Source organism: Parasteatoda tepidariorum, chromosome 3 (genome assembly GCF_982258835.1).
Source record: "Parasteatoda tepidariorum strain Cologne lab strain chromosome 3, Ptep-v5.0, whole genome shotgun sequence".
In the NCBI taxonomy this organism is placed as follows: domain Eukaryota; kingdom Metazoa; phylum Arthropoda; class Arachnida; order Araneae; family Theridiidae; genus Parasteatoda; species Parasteatoda tepidariorum.
The window spans coordinates 97839732-97857163 of NC_141757.1; the positions used below are offsets into that span (position 1 = coordinate 97839732).

At 27.9% G+C, this 17432-nt stretch overlaps 1 protein-coding gene across 4 annotated transcripts in view; it reads left to right on the plus strand.

Annotated features, from left to right (window-relative positions):
• Positions 1-8272: 8272 nt before the first annotated feature.
• LOC107455104 (uncharacterized) overlaps positions 8273-17432 on the plus strand; it is a 154957-nt gene continuing 145797 nt past the window's right edge. For 2 of the 4 annotated variants that reach the window (XM_016072546.4, XM_071183450.2), the window contains exon 1: positions 8273-8538. In XM_016072546.4, the coding sequence (XP_015928032.3) occupies positions 8456-8538 (83 nt within the window). In that variant the 5' untranslated portion in view covers positions 8273-8455. Of the gene's footprint in view, positions 8539-10586; positions 10751-10773; positions 10942-17432 lie in introns of those variants that run through there. The other 2 variants (XM_043040197.3, XM_043040195.3) reach the window with 2 other exon arrangements.

Below are 17432 nucleotides of genomic sequence, written 5' to 3' on the forward strand. Positions count from 1 at the left end.
TTCTTTATCATAATTATATAATTCTCCCATTTTCGATATCCTCTGATTGAGATCTGATAAGATTTACTCTCTTTTTCTTTAATTCAGTTGCCTCTTTAACTTACTTTATGGCGGATTCGATCTACTTTTTCTTCAATGAAGAAACTATTAAATGGTTCTTCCTCCAGATATCCAATATGAAATCTTTCCTTCATTCTGGCATAAGCTATGTATGATAGATCAAACAATGATAATAAGAGCAACTGACTGCGCATTACCAGGAACAATATAAATACTTATTCTTGTGGCTTTTACTCTATCGACTTCAATATCAGCTTCGATTTTTTCAATAGTAATCATTCAGGTACCTCTTGATTTCCAAAACCATATCATTTATTAACAGCAGGTTCAAACTTCAGATCAAGTTTCTGAGCAACTGACATCTTTAGAAGACAACAAGAACTGCCGGTATTTATTAAAGCTTGTACTTCGTTACAATTATTAAGTTTTGCCCTTTTCAAATACAGAAAACTCTCTTCGGTATTTTCGCCTTGCGTAACGGATAAACTTTTGTCATTGGAGCAACTATCACCAGATTTAGGTACAAAATTTTTGGCTATGCGACCTGTTTCATTACATTCTCGACATGTTATAACTGGTTTTGGAGACGGGCAATCCTTAAAAATATATCCAAAATTGCTACAGTTGAAGCATTTTGGTTCACCTCTTTTATTATGTGCAGTTTTAAAAATTTTTTCTTTTCGTTTTTCGCAGCAATTGTATAATCTTTAATGGAGTTCCGTTTGTCGAAAAGCCCTTCCTCAAGCGGTTGTTTATTCTTAAAAGTTGATCTCAAAGTATCATAATCATCCAGTTCTTCTAATAAATCATCTAGATTAATGAACTTAGACCAATCATCAATGAAATGGTCTTTTACTTCTTACGACAATTTGCGTTTTATCTGATGTGCTATAAGATTTCTTAACTTTTCTAAACTATCTACTTTAACTCCATTTATCCATTCGTTTAAAAAAAAAAAAAAAACGTACTAACTCGTAGGCAAAATTTTTCCATGTACTTCCGTTCCGACATTTTTATTATGCATGGAAAACTTTTGGCAAAATTTTTCGGATGTTAATTTATACCGCTTTAATAAAATCTGTTTTACATCTTTATATTCGTTTGCAATTCTTTCTGTTTTTCTGGTGATTAACTGAGCTACGTCGAAAGGAAGTAAGCCAAGCAAGTGAGTAACCGAGGAATTTTCGATTATATCCGCTTGCCTAGCCAAACGTTCAAACAAAAATAAATATAAACTGATATAATTTTCATCAGGGTTAAATTTTTGAATGAAATGATGAAGTTCTGAAAAATGATGAATTTTATTGGTGTATTATTAATATTTTGATTGGCGACGGAATTAATTGACCTATTCTCTGATTCAATGTGTAATTTTTTTAACTCAAATTCCATTTCTATTTTTCTTACCTTGTCTTGTTATTAGCGTTCTTCAATTTCTTCTTGGCGTCTACCTCATCAAATCCTTCTTTTTTCCTTCTTTCATTTATTACAGTTTTCAACCATTATTTAACACAATCTTTGCTCGCCGAAATTATCCTCGTTAAATCGCTAATTTTATGTCTATCATTAATATCCTCGCTTAATTCATCAGCTAATATTTATAAATCGCATTTTCTTGCATTAACGAAAATAGCCATTTTGTACTTACTATGTAACTTTCTTAAAAAAAAGGTTTAGTAAAATGCTTAAAATAAATCCAGCTTTTGATTTTGTTGACTAATATCCATGTAATTAATTTAACATTAATAAATCCTTCACAGGAACAAAAACAATTATTTATTGATAGTGCTAAGGGAAGTCGTAACTTGTTACAATCAAGTACATTTCGTATCGACGTTCTACCAATTTGAGTATTGAGTAGGGGAGAGTGGGGTCAGTTGTAACATTTTTTACTTAACTATTTTTAACTAACAAAAAATCCAATATATTATTAGTATTAATTGACAGACGAGTAAAGTAGACTATCCTCTACTAGAACAAAAATAAATACCTGATTTTAAATATTATTATATTAGTTATTAACAATTTTGGACAGTCGTGCACTTGTTACAATTGTCCCCACTTACGGGGTCAATTGTAACAGTTCATAAATTCAACTAAAATATAGTTAATTATACATATTATCATAGTTGTGAGATATTTTTTTATTGATCAAACATAGTAGTGATATTTCAGGAGTAAAAATAATAATGAGCAGAGACCTAAAGGGTTAAACTTTTAACTTTAAGGGGTTAAAAATTTTAATTTATGCTGTGAAAGGTGACAAATAAAATAATGCACATGCAACATAATATAAATGATATAGGAAACTATTGATGGTTCTTAAAGAGTTAAGTAATGGTTTGTAAACATAAGATAATTTATTTTCAGCTGTTACAATCGTCCCTTTACTTATTGTTACAATTGTCCCCAAGACGCCATTTCAGCTTCATTTGTTAAAAACAATGCTAGTTAATTAGCAAAACTAATGTTTTTTTAATTGAAATGTTAATTAAGGTGTCCACTTACATATTCGGTTACTAATTTTTATTTGTTTAAACAAAATTACTTTGTTACAATATAATATTCTAATACCAAAAAAAGTACTTGCGTGGCGTGAAAATATCTTTTGTGATGTAACTCTTTCAAAAGTACATAAAAAAGGTTGCCATCAGGGGTGTACATGTAGATTTATTTAATACACCTTGTGCGCCACCTAGGAACCAAATCTAGAACCCGACACTCGAAATTTTTGCTCTGTTACAATCGTACCCTGTTACAATTGACCCCACTCTCCCCTATAGTTAAGTGCAGCGAGCTCTCTGCTTATCGCTTATAGCTCTGCGTCTACCAATTTTTATACTACAAAACAAACCAAACACAAATCAATGCTGTTGCCATTCTTAATTTACAATTTTTGTGTGTTTACAGAATTTAAATTAAGCTCCATTTTTCTATCCTTTAGTTTTTTAAGCGGATCTTTCATTTAATTCAAACATCTGATTTTGATTTTTAGACTGAAGAAATCTGTTTAGTTAAAGTAAAAAAAAAAATGTATATATATACAGAAAAAATAATTCTCGTAATTCATTACATACTTTTATTTTTTGGAACTTATTATATTTGTACGCTTTGTAACTTGTAAACTCGTATGCAACTTCGCTATAAATATGCAACTTAAAAGTAATTTTAGAAATTATAAAATAATGAATGCGTCTTATTTTTTTTCCACTGATGACATTAATTATAATTGCACTTTTTAATAATATAGAAGATTTTCTTCTAATATATGATAAAATCTTTTTTGAGCTATCAATTATACTATAACAATAATATTTATATACATTGTAAAATGTCTTACAATAAATCTAAACTAAATCTGTGCAGCTTTTATTTGTTCGGTTCAGCAATTACATTATAGGAAAGGTAAATTGAAATTAGAGATTTCTAATTTTTAAGAGCATTAGGAGCCTCAAAATTGTTAAATCGCATAATTTAGTTAAATTTAAATAAATAATAATAATTACATGTCTAATATCAACTTTATATAATTATTACGGAAATGCTGTCGCAAAAATGTTTCTAAAATGCATGCTCAAAATTTATATTTAATAATTATTCTTGAACTAATTTTATGTTTTACCATAATAGGAAACTTTTATTTACCTGAAAAGTCCTTACTATTTGCGTTAAAAATAATCTCATACAGAAACTAAGAATAGCATTTAAACCAAAAAACAAAACCATAAGAGCAAAATTTAAAGCGAACTAGATTTTAAAAAGTATGTTATAATTATTATTATTTAAAAAAAAAAACATTGATGACCCTTTTTATTACCCGTAAAGGAACTTACAGTTTACTTTTAATTAATATGGAAAATATAATTGTTAAAGTTTCAATCGCCATTCGTTAGCTCAAAATCACTCTTCTGTTCGAGTAGTTGTAAGGGTTATTTTCATGCTACCCGGTCTTGCCCCGAATGAAGAGGTTATCGAAACATACAGAACACAGAACAGTGCATACTATTGAACTGAATCCTTGTTGTTTGTGAGGTGTGAAGCAGCTTTAGTATAGTTTGTCTAAAATAAGAACTCCCCCAGACATTCGTCTGGACTTGTGGCGGTAACCATGGTAACGAGGTATGACTATTTCAAGTAGGGGTGCGGGGTCACTGTTTTGTAGTGGTTTCAGCTCGGGTCGGCTAGAGAAAGGTAATCTCTTACTTCGGTCGATTGTGTTCGTTCTAGAGTAAAGGTACCCTTCCTAAACTGAGGCATTCTTGTTTCCATAGCACCTGACGGCCTCAGACTTTGTAGCGGGAGGAGTTCTTAGCATAGACAAAATATAAACGTTTAATAAGCAGGACTAAAAATAATTTTTATAACAGTAATGAACAATAAATAAGGATAGTTTAAAAATAAAAGAGCCTTAGAGAGTTGACATAGTAATACAAACTTATGAGTTAAACACACGCCGTGAATTAATCAACAACAACACACTAATAGAGTAGGTCCTTCTTCTTGACTAGTGAAGTGCAATTCAGAGTTTAACGGCAGAAAAACAGAACAAATTTCCACGTAAACGAGGCATCCGTTTTTACACCACTCTCCCATATGTTCAGAATCATTGTTAAAAATGATACATACATATTATTAGTCAAAAAATAATGTAAGCGAAAAAAAAAATACTATATCGAGATCTAACTATATCGAGACTATGTAACTAAATAACAACTATATCGAGATCTAACAAATACTATATAGAGATCACTGCTAAGGAAGCTGGGAAGGAAAATAACCTGTTGCAAAATTGTGAAATTGTGAGCGTTTAACATTAAATTGGGTATCCTTACGTTGAATTTTTTTCATTCAATTTTTTAAAATTATTTTTTGACGAAGATTCTAAAATTACACATCAAACATGGTCATTACGAAACTTCACGTATTTGTTAAAAAGTACTAAATCAGAAAATTCGATATATGTTTGCATTAATTTATATTTAAAAAAAAAAATCACTTAAAAGTAAGACTTTTATATTTATTTATTTATTTATTTATTATTTTATTCTCATTTTTTGTAGTTGATGTAATGCAATAATTTGCAGTGGCGAAATTTTTATGTAATTATGAAGTCAACAACACCATCTATGAAGAACTTAGTTAACTAATTTTGACCATGTGTAAGAGTAAAAACTAGTTTTCTTAACAGAACTCAGCAAACTTTGCATTTCTACTTACTACCGTTTTTCTGTTATTGACTATATTTTAAATCATCAGTCCTTTTTTGGAATTAATTAACATTTCAACTAGTCTGAAATCGAAAATGATAAACAACGCACATAATTCCGCTTACAGGCATTTACAATTCTGACCTTGCATTAAAGACTATTATTTAATCACATCATTCAAATTCTAAGATTTGCTTTTCTCTTTCAAAATAAATCAGGATTTTTTTTTAAAATTCAATATTTTTTTATTTTAAAATAAATTCAGAGCTCATGAGTCTATTTTATAACTCGGGTAACAACTTGGTAGCAATACTTGGAAGCAAGTATTTTTTAAATGTATGTCCGATACCCGATACATATTTTATGTCGTAAAATGAGATCGCTTTTGAGCGAATTTCTTTAAATTTTTTAATATCTGTTATTCTAAAAGTTGAAAAAAAAGAAAAAAAAAGGAGTGTGTGTTTGTAAGTAAAGGAAAAATCGGGAAATTAATTAAAACACTGTTAGCACAATTTGTGGATCCTCCTTCTGGCCGACAACTGGCTGTTGCGAGAGTGTTTTACCTACCTCTCGACATTTTTTTAAAAATTTTATATTATAACTGGCGTTGAGCAGCCGACACAATTCTGAGTTTACGACTGTCAATGTTCAACTTCGTAGCCTTGTAACTTTGAGACCAACCCAGAAGACAAGGGAACCCCGGGATCAAACTAGCCATCGAGGAGGACTTTTGATGGAACTAACCCACATACGCGTTACGTGGAAAGAGAAACCGCGAAATCCTTCCGCGGTTAGATCGAAGTCAAAGGGATTCTTATCCATGATCCATCTGCCACTGTGGATATTATACGTGTGGTTGTGCACTGTGGTTGGTGCGAGCCGGGAGATAAATTCGTATTAACCAACCACCGCTGGAATTCGAACCTGGGGATAAATTTGAACTGCTAATTTTGAGTAACATCTAATCTAGCCTCAGCATTAATGATACTTTTTTTCTCTATACATTTAAAAATTGGAAGAGCTGCGCAATTGGTTGTTCAATTTTGCGTTGCATTTTGCTTCGAGGCGCAAAAACTCTTAGACATAGAGACTTTAAAATATGAAGATAAAAAGTACAAAGTACACCAAAAGAACTATTTATTTTTATTTGTAAACTTAAACACGGTTGTCTTTTTTTAAAAATAGTTTGCAAGTTGTTATTTTTTTAATTGCCTTTTTCCAAAATTGTGTCTCACTTTTCGTTTTAAACAATGACCATATATCCTTTGTAGCAAAAAGAGAAGAAGAAAAATTTATCTATCGCTTGAGATTTTTATTTTATAAAAGCTTTCTCTTCTGATTAGAAGTTGAAAAAAAATATGGTCATTACAAAATTTACCTCAGTTATTTTTCAACTCATTTCACACAAAATAAATAAATAAATAAAAATAACAGCAGATATAGAATAATACATCAACTGACTCAAAAATGTTGAAAAAATAACTAAGATAAGCTTTTTTCTTCTTCTTTTTATTTGCGAATGGGATTAAGAACTATAAGTGAAAATAGCAAATAATTGCATTGACATACACATTGGAGCTTATTTTAAATAGTTACAACACAAAATTGTGCTACCATAAATCAATTTAGTTTGCATAAAACCATACTGCTGAGAAGAAAAAAAACTATTCTCAATGTTAATTAAATAAAAGGTTAGAGTTCTGTTTGTTGGCGTCGAAAAAAATATGCGAACTTTTCATGGTTTTCCATTCCTTTAACGAGATGCTGTTAGACTTCCAACATGCTGTCATATCACTGGGAAGTCACCAAAGACGAGTTCGTTTTAATACTTGTCTTTACGAATGGATTCAAAATGAAAGATCAGACAAATGAATTATGATTATTAAATAAAAGTTGGAATAAAAAGTTTATAAATTAGCATAGCATTCTTTTCTTGAAAATATATTTTATTAACGAAATTTCTTCGCTTCATATTTAACAATTTTTTTTTTTTTGTGAGAAAAACAAACGCCTTTTTGGGGAAAAATAACAAATTATTCGAAGCAATCATGAGGGCTGGTAGGCAGAGTATGCTAAAAAAAAAAATTCTCATTTAATTTTTTTTTTATTTTGTTTATTACAATTAAACAGTGACACATCTTGTAACAGTCATAAAATTTACAACAAGAAGATACATTGGTCTCTACCTCTCTGCATAGATTTATATCAAATTTAGGTAAACTTTGATCTAGCCAGATGTTGTCACTGTTATTATTTTTTGACAAATTAAAACACAAGTCTTCTTCAATTTTAGTGTACCACGAGTTAAAAGTCAAATATCGTGAGAAGTTTTTAATTAACAAACATTTCGTATAATTGTTTTCAAAAGTAATTAAATTTTGTAGAGCGACATAGATGTTTTAATTTAAAGTGAACGTTGGTAAGTTGGTCCCAAAGAAAAAAATAATCTTCTACCAGGATATTTATATGCTTTTTTCCTATTTTGTAGGTTTCCCTTATATTCTGAGTTGATATTGGCAACTTTAAAACACAATAAATGCTTTCAAATTTGAATGCGAAAATATAAAATGTGCAGAGTTGCAGTTTTTTCAGAATTTTCTAAGTCAAAATGCTATAAAATTAAAAAAAAATTTCATTTCGTAAGAAAAGTAATCCCAAAAAACATGGAAGCAGAAAATGTACTTGAAAAGATATTATTCTAAATATGATATTTGTTTATTTCTTATTCTTTAATGCGTTATAATAATTGAATAAGATAATAAGGAGTTAAGCTTTAATAGAAAAACGGTAATTCAATTATTTTTTCGAAGGGAAACTATGATTGCGTCGCAAAATTCAATGCATCTGCAGAGATTCGAAAACAGCGCTATGCAGAGAAAACGCGAGAAAGAACAAATAATGTTGGCATTTTGCGATGTGTTTGGCATCCCTTGGTAGAAATATGTCATTATTGGCTTCTGCTTGGCGCCATTATTTATTTCCCACGGCGTGACTCTTTTTGATCGTTTCTGGCAACCCTTCCGCATGCTGGTTCACACCGAAATCTTTCAAATGACGTCATACCAAGCATTGAGTTTAACGTAGAAACGTGTGGATAACGAATAAAATTTTTGTGTGAGGGATAATGTTTGTTGCGATTGCATGGTGGAAGCCAAGAAATGTTTCCCTGATGGTGAAGGTGGTGCAAGATGGTTAGAGAGACTCGATATCTCTGGGTCGGAAATTTACCACATACCATCCGCGAAGATCGTATTTTGGAACATTTTAAACGGTATGTGTGCACTTCAAATTTTGGCGGTTCCAATGCGCAAGCCTGCCCCTATGGATATAAATATCATTTGTGTTTGTGTGCTCAATGTTTATTTCATCCCACATGGTTTATTCTTCCTTTGTTTATAAATCATACCTCATCTTATGTTGATTTATTATTATGCTGGTGAATGGATTACCATTTGTGTTTGTTGACCTTACACATGCTGGATAGTCGTTAGTAAGTAGGTATAATACGGTGAGTTTTCCTGACCAGGGAATTGCCGTTTCGAAGACAGATTTGTGTAATTTTTAAGAAAGTTTTATTTATTTAAAATTTTTATGCTTTTTTATTTGTCTATCACGCGGTGCTTGCAAACTTCAGATCTCTGCTGGTCCAATCAAAACTGAAGTTCTTACTTAATTTCTTTTAAAATAAATAATTTGAATTCTATTTACTGTTTATTTTTCAGTGTTATTGCATGACGTATGCCTTTTTCAGCACAGATTTGTGTAATTAAGAAATGTTCGTTTATTTAAAATTTTTCTGTTTATCATTTCCCTGCCTGGCTGTGTTAGCTAGTTATTTTCATGTTTCCGTTAATCTGATCCCAATTTTAGTTGGATCGTATTAGCTTAACTTTGATGGATTAAAATTGATTAAATTTTTCTTATTAAACGTATAGATTACGAACGTATGTTGTTTGCTTGTGACTAACGCTGTTATCTGAATTTGCATGTTTAATTCCTAAGATAAGCTATTGTGACCTCGGTCGATTAAAATGCATTCCTATAGTTAATTTCACTGAATGCTTCACAGATTTTAGTATTATTAAATTTTATGTGATTAATTATTACCGATGAATTTAAATTAGTATAAAATAATCTCATATTTGAATCCGTAGATCGTTGTTTATGCATGGGCAATGCTTATTTCAATCCCGTATATCGATTAACGGATGGTATTTTTGAAATTTTTAAACTTAAATTATGACACAGTTCTTTTAAGTGCTTGAGATCGTTGCGTAATTTTTAATATTTGTTCTTATTCATTATTTCCTGCATGTTTTGTTTTACAGCTGAAAAAAAAACCTCATAACGTTATTTAAAACAATCAAAGCTTGAAGCTCCGATTATCAGACGATTATTAAAATTTTTTATATAATGCTTGACTTTTTATAATTCCATTTGTGTTATACTTCGAAGTTGTTATCGTTAATGTTCTATTGAAATTTAATGATTTAGCATAACTTGTAAGTATTTGTTTTAGATATCTTATATATTTTTGAATTCGTAATATGTAATACGAGTAACGATTAATATGAAATACCAAAATTTAATGGTAAGCTAAGAGGGCAATAATTTTTATATTCCATATCTGGAATTAAAAAACAGGTTTTTAAATGGTAACAGGGTATTTACATACAAATATATATATTGAACTCAAATAGTAATATTTCTTTAAGTATATGACATTAGAGTTAAAATATTCTTTATTTTACGTATTAACTACACTCAAATCTGATATTTAAGACAAAATTTTACTATAGCTTGTGATTATAAAATCTTCTTCTATAATTAGATTTAATTTGCTTTTTAAATAGCTTTGGTTTGGTCTTAAAATATCAATACCTCGAAATACATTCTGTTAATTTATTCAATTCCTATGAACTTAAAGTTTTTTATTTAAAGAGTATGGGATAGATGTGTGAAGCTTAAAATATATACTGATACAAAATTTATTATATAAAGAATATGGAAAAGATGTGTGAAGCTTAAAATATTTACTGATACGAATACTTAGTTATTTGTTTAGAAATTGTCCGTAAAACTATTTAAAATCCAAGAATATCACTGCCATATTTGTATGATTTGTTTGTTAGAAAAAAAAATAAAAAAGATGCATAAAATGCAGTTGTATTCGCTTCCTTTGAAATAGGACGCCATTGCTTCTTCCTTTCCACTGTTCCTCAAGTGCTTTAGCAAGTTCACGTCGGCTGCTGCGTGCGTTATTTTTTCTCTACTTCTTTTTTTTCCCCGTTCGATAAGGAAGGTTTCATTGTTCCCCTCGTGATTGCGAGCTCGAAAAATGGCGTCGCTATGCCTTTTTTTTCTTTCTCGATAATGCAGCTGCTTCAATTTTGGGATGACTACATTGGCTTTTTATAATATTATTCCCTTATACGTTTTCCCTATTTTGAACTTTTGGTACCCAATAACTGCGTGATATTTTAGTACGAAAACGTTTGTTTTACCTTGTTTGTAATGGCGATTTTTCGTGTTGTACTTATTGTCATATTTCTTATTTGTCTCTCTAAAAGAATTTTGTTAACCGTATGTATGCTTATGAAAATTAACAGCTGGAACTTGCTGTCTCGGAAATGCTAGTTGCGTGCTTTATAATGTTACATCCAATGATATTTAAGTAATTGCAGTGTTTTCTTTCTTTAACATTTTTATGATAAATGGAGAATTGTTTAGCTCATAAATAATTTGAAAATAATGCTTTATGATTCCAAAATAATTCAAAATGCGTAATCAATCTATAGCATTTTTATTAAAGGGGAAATAAATAACAAGATATTGAGATTTTTTTTCCGGATTATTCTCTTATTCGAAGTTATTTATTTATTTTCCAAAAATTTAAGATCAACCATATATCAACCCCATTTGTACAATGTAAAAAATGTTTATGTGTAAGTTAACAAATTTGATAGTTGTGCTTATTTTTTTTTATATATTTCAAATTTATATTCAATATATATAAAGGCAATATTACCATAATCAAGTTTAGTATTAAGTATATAATGTATTTTCAATGTAATTTATTATAATAGGCATGAATTAATGCAAATAATTAAGTTCTTAGTCTAATGTAAAAATAAACAACTAGAGATTTTATAGCTTTCGTACCTTTTTTGTTACCTAAGTCACTGAATATAATTTTCGGATTAATGTCTTTTTAACAATTGATTACATAGATTTAATTGTATTACTCGGTAAAATATACATTAAATAATCAAATATATATAAATAAAATGTAATAAAATAATCAAATAAAATAGATGTGTAAGTCTATGCAAAAAAAATTTAATTCTTGAAAATGTAAAAATTAAAATTATTTTATTGCTTTCTTAGCTAATGGGCATTTTTGTAACTTTTATCATTGGATATGACATTTTCACATTAATATCATTTCTAACTACGTATTTATAAATATATGACATGTAACAATCAGATATAAAGAAAATAATCTATAATAGTTAATAAAATAAATTTCAACAGAAGTTATATGTAAATGTTAACAATGTTTGATAAAACATATTTTTATTTTTTAAATTCTACAACTATTCAAGCAATTTATTTTTCAGGTAGAAATTTTTTCTCTCTATTGATTCAGAAATTGGTGATAAATTTTTATTAATTATTAAGTAATATCTTTCATATAATCTGGTTTCAGCAAATTAGTGTGTTAAAACAACTTACAGTTTAAACAAAAATGTCAATGCATTTCAATCAAAATATTCAAACCAATAATTCTTTTTTTTTTCTTTTAAAGAAAAGGATTAATTTACAGAGAATTGATTAAAAACAGTTATTTTCTTCCAAATGAACATTTTTTGTTTGTTTGAAAAATTCATTGAATCTATTTTCTTCAAATAAGAATAAATTAAAAAAGTTTTAAATTATCAGTTATTTTTTAGTCAAGTCTGTTAAAAAATTTACCATAATTATGATTTTAATGAAATTTTAAGCAATGAGAACTAAGATATAATTCTTCTGAATCAAAGTAAGCTTGTACTACTTGTACTTTTTATACTACTGAAAACTTTTTTTTTCCAATGCAAGTAAGTGATAGTTCAGATATTGGCTTCAAATCTGTATACATATATATATATTGTCAGTCTGCATTTGTTGACATGAATGATTTTAAGTTTATATATAGGAAACTAACGAAGGAAAAAAAAAAAGATTTCCCCTTTTAAGCAGTGCAAAGTTACTGATTCTGTAAATTTAATAAGGTAAATTTTGGGTTACACACATTTTGTATGTTCTTTAATTGGATCAAATTTGTCTTATTATTATAAATTTTTATTGACATTTTTTCCTGAAATAATCTAACTAAAAATTTAATGTTTTTAAAAAACTCTAGTACTTATTTTTCAAAACTTCAATTGTTAAGATTATTTACTTTTATAATGTAGAATCAGGGGTAAGTGTAGACATATTAAAAAACATTTATTTTCCACTTTTAAATTGAAATAATTTATTATTTCTAGAGACTTTTGCAGGGATTGCGGCAAGCATTACTATTTCACTTATAGAAACTGGATAAAATTTAAATGTTTTCAAATTGTCAAAATTCTATTTATTATGTATTGTTTTATGATGTGGGATATATGGTTAGGTTTAAATAAATGTTTTATGACAGGGATATTTTTTTTAGCTTCTGTGTTAGCTTTAGTAATTATCTACTGCCCTATATTCTATAATAAAATAGCTAAAAAATCATTTACTTATTTGATTATAACCCTATATAGTAAATTTAAGATTAAAAACGAAATTTCTATTAAATTTTATTTATTAAAAAGAAGAATGATCGAGGAAAAAGAACAATATAACATATATATTATACAATAAAAAAAATTACCAAAATATCGTGGTACAACTTAGTGAGCATATTTAAAGATATAGATGAGTTTTCTTGCAAGTTTCGGCCTTCATATAGCAGTTTTTTCATGCGAAACAAAACCTTTTTCTTGAAATAATTCAATTAAATAAAAATACATGTTTGCTACAACTAGTAAAAACACTTTATATGACCATAAATATTTTTACTCAGTTGTATATTTCAGGGTTGGCAGGTTTTTGACATGTGACAGTTTTTGACAGTTTAAACCATGGTTTAAACCGTCACGTCAAAAACCTCACTGTCAAAAATGTCGAAAATGTCAAAAACCTATATTCATATGTGAAATTTAATTAATACATAAAATTTATATATTTTTTAAAGGATAGTGTTTCTAAATATGTTCTAGAAAAAATAAATTTAAAATTTTGAAGAAACACTTATATTTTGAATAGTAACCAAAATCTTGTACTTTTGAAAACTCACATCTTTTGTAATATTATGTATTCATTTTCATGTGCTATTAAAACTCACATCTTTTGTAATATTCTGTATTCATTTTCATGTGTTATTGAAAATCTGCAGTGATATTATTAAGAAATTTATTTATAACCAAATTTAGTGTATAGTATAGATTATACTAAAAATTAGACATTTTTAAAGATAAACATTAGCAGTTTTGTATATTAGACATCTTCTTTTAAAGAAAAATCTTTTTAATATTCTTTTAAATCTTCTTAATAATCTTTTTAACATAAGACAATACAAATTTAAGTGCTTTCTGTTAAATACACAGAGTAGTTAGTGTCGATTTACAGTATATTCAGCCTATTCATTTACTATGCTGAAAATTTAGTTTATCCAAATACTTGTGAATTTCATTCTGCTGAATATGATGTAGTTTTGTTGAATATCTAAATATTCAGCTGTTGAATAATTACTTCTTGCTTTCAAGATATGCATTATTTGTATTCTTAAGACAAGTGGAGAAAAAAAAATTAAGAGATAAAAATTGTTTTAAAATGATAAGTGTAATAATTATAAATAAATATAATAAACAATATGAATTATATTTATCATTATTCATAAATTTAACTACTTTTAAATTCAAATTAACATACTGGATAATAAAGATATTCGGTATAACATTAAAAATTTTTTTTTTATACACTTGTATCTTATATCAAGTTTGTATTTATACAACATAACTTGTAAGTTCCTTATAAATATTAGTTATACAAAAATGCATAGTAATAAACTTTTAATTTTCTTAAGTATCAAAAAGAAAAAAAAATTTTTTTTAAATATAAATATTTAAAAAATTTTTGTGCAAAATTTTTCTGCACATGCATTTGAATATAAATTTCTGAGATTTTAAATCTGTTATTTCACCTTAATTTTAATAAAAAAATATTTTAAAACCTGCTGATTACCTATAGTATAATTAAATTTCAATATAATGCATGGCAACTGTTGGTAGTTTTGAAGTTAATATATTTTCTTGGCAAACTTCAGTTTTTGACATTTTCGACGGGTTTTTGACGGTTTAAACCAGTATTATACCCCTGTCATGTCAAAAACCACTTTTTGACGTCAAAAACCCAACCCTGGTATATTTCAAATACACCAAATATTATTTGATTTTTCTTACTTTTTGATGAAATTTTGTTGAGTTCTGCAAAATATACTGCAATCTAACTGAAACCTGATTTTGATAGTCTTGAACATTAACTCCTTAATTTAATAAGAAAAAAATTAATTGCATTTGTATATGGAAATGTAATCAAAATTGATTTATGTAGGAGCTGTTTTATTTCAAATTATCTCCATATCCCACTAAGGGTAATGTGGGCATATAAAAGCATGTTCGTTCGAATTCATTACTGTAAGAAAGCAATCAAACAAAATAGATAATAAATTATGCGTTTTAGTTAATCTGTATGAATCGCTTGATTTCAGAGCCTTCTTTAATAAAAAGCTTGATATTATACCTACTTTCACCCACCTGACCCTATTAAATAATAATAATTTTGATATTTTTTCTTACCTTTAGTCAAATAAATTAAATTATTTTTACTAAATTGCAAAATAATGGCATATAAAATTTTTGTTTACGTTTCTGTACTGAGTTATTTGATTAAAATTTCCAAAATTTGTGCAATTTACATGATTTTTCAAAAAATATTTATGAAGTAATTTAAATTTGATCTTGAATATTAAAAACACTGATTTAACACTGAAAAGCATTAAAAAAAAAAAAAAAATGCGACCTTCACATTATTTTCATTTTATTTTTTCCTCTATTTTCAGTGTTTAAAATTTAAATGTTATAATGGTAGAAATAGGTGTAATAACTTTTTTTAGTAATAAAATGCTAATTTTGCCTAATAACTCTATATAATTGTAGCTAAATAATATCACAAATAGTATCCTTTTATGTGTTTGAAAACAGTTTTTACAGTTTTTTTTTTTCCAAATATTTTGCACCCAATGGTTGGTTTTTTTTAAAAAAAATATTTCTGAAAGTCAATATTTCGTTAGGCAACAGCCAGAGAACAAATGTATTATAATTTTTAAACTTTTTACAGTTATTTCACTCTGTTGATTTTAACTATTGAAGGGATAAAAGTTAAGGTTTTAGAGATTTGTTGTACACTACAGGAACAATCTGTTTGACATTAATGAAGTGGTTTTCTTAGTCTCTTAAAACTTCCACCATCAAAATCTATTTGTGCTACAAATCATATCTGTCACAAAACATATATTTCTGCGAATGCATACCAATGAGTAGTGTATGCTTGGCGTAGCCTTAAAATTGACTTTAAAATAGCTAGAAAATGAAATTTTTGGTATAACTTTCAAGGTCATTAACTGCTTTCGCCAAAACTTAATAATTTACGATTAATGAAATTTACTTGAAATGAATTCTTAATGCAGAAAGAAAATCAATTCTCAGATCTATAGTTACTGATTCATTTTTTTAAAATATAATATAGCCCTAAACTGTGAGACTTGACCTATCGTACCTGAGTAAGTGAGTATAAAAATTGAATAATTATTTAAATTTTAATTGTTTTAAAAAATTTGATTTAGGCCCATTAGGAATATCTGAAATTTAAACTTTCCCAAGAGGTGAGCTTCAGTCTCTTATTTATAATCTACTGAGGGTAAGGGGGCAAAACATACATAACTAGGCAAGTAATTATTTCCGGTGCAATTTTCGATAGATCTGATCGCTAAGAAGTTATTTTGTATGTGGAATCAGTGGAAATTCTGACACACACATAACGTATTTATGCGTCTGACATAGCTATCCAGGCAAGTAAAGCATTGATTCTAATTTCTTTTTTAAACAATTGATAGGAAAACTTCATTATAAATTTAAAAGTTTTAAGTAGATAAGTGCAACTAAAGTACATAAATGCTTTAATTAATGTGTGGCTCATATCTTCGAATCAAAGATTAACTTCGAAAATATAGGCGTAAGAAGTTTTTTTAAACAGAAATACTATAAGTATATCGACACAAAGATGTGGTAAGCACTAAGGAATAATTAAGACATTTTCGAAACATAAAATTTTGATTGGCGAATTTGATAGTGCCTTTTTACCAGGATATCTATCTTAAACAGAATGTTTCCATGTATGTTTCTTAAACAAGTTCGCAATTTGGAATTGATTAACATCAAATGTGTACATGCGAACGTAAGTTCGGCTGTCAACTCTGTTTTCAACTCTCTCTGTCTACTGTTTCGCGCGCTGTAACCCAAAACAAAAAGTTACATGACGTGAATGATTTGCAAACTAGCAACTCTATTTACTCATGACTTACAGCACTTTTTGTTAATTATTTATCTTCATTTTCTTATATTTGCACCAGAGTTCTCCCTAGGAATAAAAAAGGGCTTCCTCACAGAAACGGGCACACATTTAACGCCGTAAAAATTTATGAAAATGTGCAATATCATGTAATAAGTAAATTTGATCGTCAACAATTTTTAAGTTATTATTTTAAGCACAACGTCGTATACTATTTTATGTGTATATTTTCAAAACGTAAACGTAAAAAACGTAACGTAATTTTCACTCATGATCTAAATAAGAGAAAAAATTTGTAGTTTATGAATAATAATTAAAGGCATGCTAAAAGAGATAATGTTTGCATACATTTTTTTTTTCTTCAAAAAAAAAAGTTAACCAAAAGAATTATTTCTTGATAAACAGCTTAAAAGATTTTTTCTATAATTTTTACTGAAAACTAATTTAAAAAATTAACATTTAAATGTG